The sequence below is a fragment of the Centruroides sculpturatus genome, unplaced genomic scaffold (genome assembly GCF_000671375.1).
Source record: "Centruroides sculpturatus isolate CEXI.00-Female unplaced genomic scaffold, Cexi_2.0 scaffold435, whole genome shotgun sequence".
NCBI lineage: Eukaryota > Metazoa > Arthropoda > Arachnida > Scorpiones > Buthidae > Centruroides > Centruroides sculpturatus.
The window spans coordinates 553,425-558,493 of record NW_019384953.1 but is presented as its reverse complement, the minus strand read 5'-3'; the positions used below and the strand labels follow the sequence as shown (position 1 = coordinate 558,493).

Here is a 5,069-nt window from a genome sequence, read left to right as displayed (position 1 = left end):
CTCAAGGTTTCGTCAAACAGGTCAGGACAATCAATTATTATGTACGCGTTGTGGACAAGTACACCGAAATAAATGTCCGGCTATTAATGCTGTCTGCAAGCTTTGTAACAAAGTAGGTCATTATGCGAAATGTTGTCGTACTAGACAAGTAAAATATGTTAATGTTAGTGATGATCGCGACCATGATAGTAATAAGTCGGATCTCTTTGTCATTAGATCTATTAATAGTAATAACAATTGGTTAAGTGAGCCGTGGATCCTAAAACTTAAGATTAATAACAAAGTGTTAGAATGTAATTTGGATACGGGTGCTCAGGCTAATGTAATGTCAATAAGAAATTATAAAAGTTTAAAAATTGCTAGAAAAATACAACCTACGGCTGTAAGGCTTACGTCATTCTCAGGAAATGATATACCAGTTTTGGGAGTGGTGTTAGTCAATGGTGTAATCAATGATAATTTGTCAGCTAGTATTCATTTTGTAATTACTAATACTGATAGTCAGACCATTATCAACCTACCTCCATACCTGTCGGACTATTAAGGGAGAGCTATATTTTTTAACAATTTTCAAACATTTAAAACAATTTTTTTTCTGTAAAAAAAACTTGGATTTGGAAACTTAATTCTGGTAGGGTATCTGTGTTTATCCAAAATCGACGTGTTGCATTATAATTGAATTAAAAAGAGACGTTATCCTATCTAAATTATGAAATATTGTAAATAAATAGCAAAAAAAAAAACCCAATTAATATTCATATATCTCAGAATATCTTGTCGTAAACACTTGCAAATGGTATTAAATCTTTGAAAAATGACGAGTTTTCAGCTACACAAAAACACGGCGCAGATTTTTGTGCAGTAATATCGATTATGACTCAACATAATATTTGTAAAAATATTTAATAGCAGAAATTCATGTTGTGTTTAACTGATATCCAGAATTGTTATAGTCTGCCCTAATAGTAATGTTTACAAATTATTGAGAGTACAGTTTGCAGTTTCATTCTAATATGTGACGATTTGGAAGAGTATATTGAGAATTCGAATAAATATTTTTGGTTCCAAGTGTCCAATTCTTCTACTACTATTTGTTGTTATGGGTTGGATTCTCAATGACATCTACTTTGTTTACAAGTCTGAAAAATAAACGAGTACAGTAGACCCCCTATAATATTTTAAATACGTCCCGTTTTATATGAATTCGTGTTTTACGAACACTTAAATACATAAGCCAATCACAGCCCGGCACGTATACAGTTCAGAGACTACGGTTGTTTGAAAGGTTTTCTACCTTAAAATTAATTTATTCTAATTTGACTCAAAATTTTCAAAACACGTATAATTTTTGGGGGGGAATAAACCGAATAAACTATGCTATAAACAAAAAATTGTAGGATTACTTACCGAGTGTGCACCGTTCGACGACGCCATTGCTTAAGCTTGTTTTAGTGGTGGAGCGGCGCATCGAACGGAGGGCGCGTGTTTTCTGATAAATTATTTTTCTGCGAAAAATTAGCTTAATTTTGGAGACATCATTAATATAAATATAATTTTAATGGGCGTTAAATAATAAATGGTTTTTAGTAGGTCGGCTGCTCCTTTAAACTCAACGGTTTGTGCAATGTTTGTTATTGGACTAGATTCGACCAATCCTGTCGCGACACGAGTCGGCGATGGCGTTTTACCGTATTATACGTGTTTCTTTTATTGTGTTTATACGAATACGATCACAATTTTTTCGCCGTTATATACGAATCCGTATTACATGAACTCGTTTTTATATGGGGTGGTCTACTGTAGAGTATCTAATAGTAACAAATATAATTATATTTTAGAAATTAATTCTTTGGTTACGAATATTTTCTAATTCACATATTTTAAATCTTTATACAGCAAATTATTTACTTTATATATTATTTCACTAATTTCATATAAGATGTTTTCATCTCGCAGGTTCACTTACATTCCGACATGTCTACTTTGCATGAATTCATTCATCCGGATTTTTTGCCTTTGGAATTGGGAGGTAATTTGCCTTCTGATCCGAGTAAATTCAAGAATATGATTAGAGCCAACGAAGAATTCTTTCGCAAAAACGAAGAATATTTGAGATTGTACGAAGAGGAAAGAAATAAGCACTTCAATCAAGGCAAATTTACTTACGTTGGTGAAGATTTTGAAGACGAAAAAGTTAAGAAGTTTCTAGAGAAATCGGAAGAAAAATTTAAATGTTATTCCGATGATCCAGAAGCATTTATGGCTTCTCTGAAAGAAGATTCGGAATTGGAAATTACACATTTTTGAATAATATACAATTATGTTGTTCTGGATTATATTATTATTTACGAGTAAAAAACTAAACTAGCAAATTTAACATGTATTTCCATCATTTATATTATTATTATTATTATTATTATTTTATTTTATTATGGTTTAAAGTAAAAAGTAAAATTGAATGTAAAAAGGAAGATAAGCTTCCTTTAAACTGTATCTTCTCTTGATTTTCTCACGTCATCTGGCCAAATTATACATTTGATTATCCCATCAGGTAATATGAATTAAAGGCCATGATTGAAGGAATTTTTTTATAAAAAGGGTAGATTCCCCTTATTTGGAACAGTCTACAGAAGAAGAGATTTGCCATTCAGAGGTCCTCCTCCACTGACAATAACCAGAGGTATTCTTTATAGATTATTGTAAACTCTCTCTCTCTCTCTCACGATAAGAATTAAGGTGTGGGTATATCTCATTCCCTATTGTTAAGATATATTTATTCTTCCCTGTATTNTACCCAGAGGTATTCTTTATAGATTATTGTAAACTCTCTCTCTCTCTCTCACGATAAGAATTAAGGTGTGGGTATATCTCATTCCCTATTGTTAAGATATATTTATTCTTCCCTGTATTTTTTTTGTCTATATATTAAATATTTTGTTTTGAAAATGCTAGTGACAACTTATTTCATTTATAACATATTTTGATCGAACTGATCCGCGACTTTTCCCGCTCAATAATAGCTCTCTTATTTTTAACCATCTACTGAGAAAGTGAGGGGATCCTACCGATCTGACGATAAGAGGACTATATGCCCGTCGTATTCTCACAGAATCATCTAAAAATTTTGTAATTAGTCTGAGAAGAGGATGAACTTAATGCTAGCACTCGGTGAAAACGAGCAAGATTGGATATAATCTTAATCTACCCGTCTTTTTGTCGTTACTTTTTGCCGGAACAACGCCGGGCTCATCTACTAGTATATAGATATTATTATTATTATTATTATGTTGATTTAGTAAGTTATAATCGGTTGACACCGATTGCTGTGTACTATGACAGACTAGAGTCAAGGCATAGCAACCAAAATACAAAAATTAAATAAGTGTGTCAGTGTGTTTTAGGGGAGACCGGGGCAAGATCGGCATGTTAAGCTTTACTTAAATTTTGTGTAATAAATACTGCTGTAAACTGAAAAAAAGCTTTGCATATTNAATATATTTAAAATACGATTATAAATTACTCGATAAATAATTGCTCGTTTTATTTTTACTATCAAGTATCGGTCAAAAAATAATCCCGAACATATTATTGGACTCGGGGAATCTTGAGACGTCGAGAAATGTAAAAAAATTGGGGTTTTCTGTATGTACGGATGTTAGTGTGTGTGTGTGTATGGAGCACGATTTTTTGTTCATCCTGTTTGAAGTCTAATAACTCCTGTATTTTTTACCGAACCAATCTCTAGCCGAGTACAGTGGAACTGATGTTTTCGAAATATTAGATGTAATAAAGACAGACATTTTTCCAGTTCGACGAGAGTAACCGAAAAGTTATAAATTTTGGAAATTTCCGTGGATAACACCCGGTCCTAAAACGAATTAGTTAGAAAACAAACGACGGACAATCGATTAAGTTTAACATATTTAGACTTTTACAGCTATGGTGAGAAACGTTTAAAATTTACAAGAACACTGTCTCGTCTTTTGAGGTATATTAGTGATGCGACAAAAGAGACATTTGAAATTGACCGGTATGGGCACCCTGGGGATTTGGCAGCCTGCGTGAATGTAGTACGCACCGCGCACCTAGCAGGACCGTCTCTGATTCCACTCGTAGAAAGCTATTTGACTAAGTGGTTAAGATTTAAAGAGTAAAGAATATTTTATGTTGTTTTTATGTACGTTTCTTTACAAATGTGAAAATCTGACTATCGTATGAGAATTTTTATATTTCTTTCGTCATTATTTCCGTTATTTCTCCCGTTCTCACCCCGTTGTCCAAGGAATAGACTCCGAATAATGAACTGCGTAATTCGTCCGTCAAGAAGGTCATCCCTAGGACGAAGTCGTCCGAGGCGACCGTGGAAGAACTCCCCTCTCCCCGGGGCGTTTGTTTGTTTTTACTAATTGGTCACACAGCAGACACCTTGTAAAAGAGTAGTCTCCTGCGGGTGTTCGGTTGACGGAGACGGACGGGTGTTCCTGTATTGAGAGTAGACAAGAGGTCACCTACAAGGGTCACCCGTACGGTGAGAACATTACCAAAAATGGTCAGTCATCTCCCCAGGTGATGACGAATTTAACATTAATTGGTCAAGCGATGTCTGCATTGTCGTCACCCATGACGGGGGAGACTGTCATAAATCGGGAGAAGTGATAGATTGCGTCAGAGGCGTCCCCGAGATTTCCCACGCTAAAAAAGTATAAAAGGGGAATGATCGGAGGTCTCGAGGCTATCATCGAAGGAAGAAGACTACAAGCGTCTACTCTGGAAGGACTTCAAGGTTTCTGATCGCCGACCTAAAGAGGTAAATACTTAGATTGTTTTTTACTTCACTCTCTCTCGGTATACTCGGGACTTAGAAATTATTGTCTCTCGACTTACTCAGGACTTAGAAATTGGTCGTTTACCGATATACTCGAAACTTTGAATTTATTTATCTGTTCCTTTGGATAGGACTTAGAATTATTTTGTGTCGAGGACCTTTGGTGGTCCCGCTTACAGGATAAACGGACTTCGGTTGTCCGATATTGTCACGACTCGGAATTGTTTATAATTATCGCTTACAT

At 34.7% G+C, this 5,069-nt stretch overlaps 1 protein-coding gene across 1 annotated transcript in view; it reads left to right on the top strand.

Annotated features, from left to right (window-relative positions):
• The window catches only part of LOC111632306 (alpha-tocopherol transfer protein-like), an 8,729-nt gene extending 6,422 nt beyond the window's left edge, over positions 1-2,307 (top strand). Inside the window, exon 3 of the mRNA XM_023376705.1 lies at positions 1,957-2,307. Within this exon, the coding sequence (XP_023232473.1) occupies positions 1,957-2,307 (351 nt within the window). The remainder of the gene's footprint in view (positions 1-1,956) is intronic.
• Positions 2,308-5,069: the final 2,762 nt, after the last annotated feature.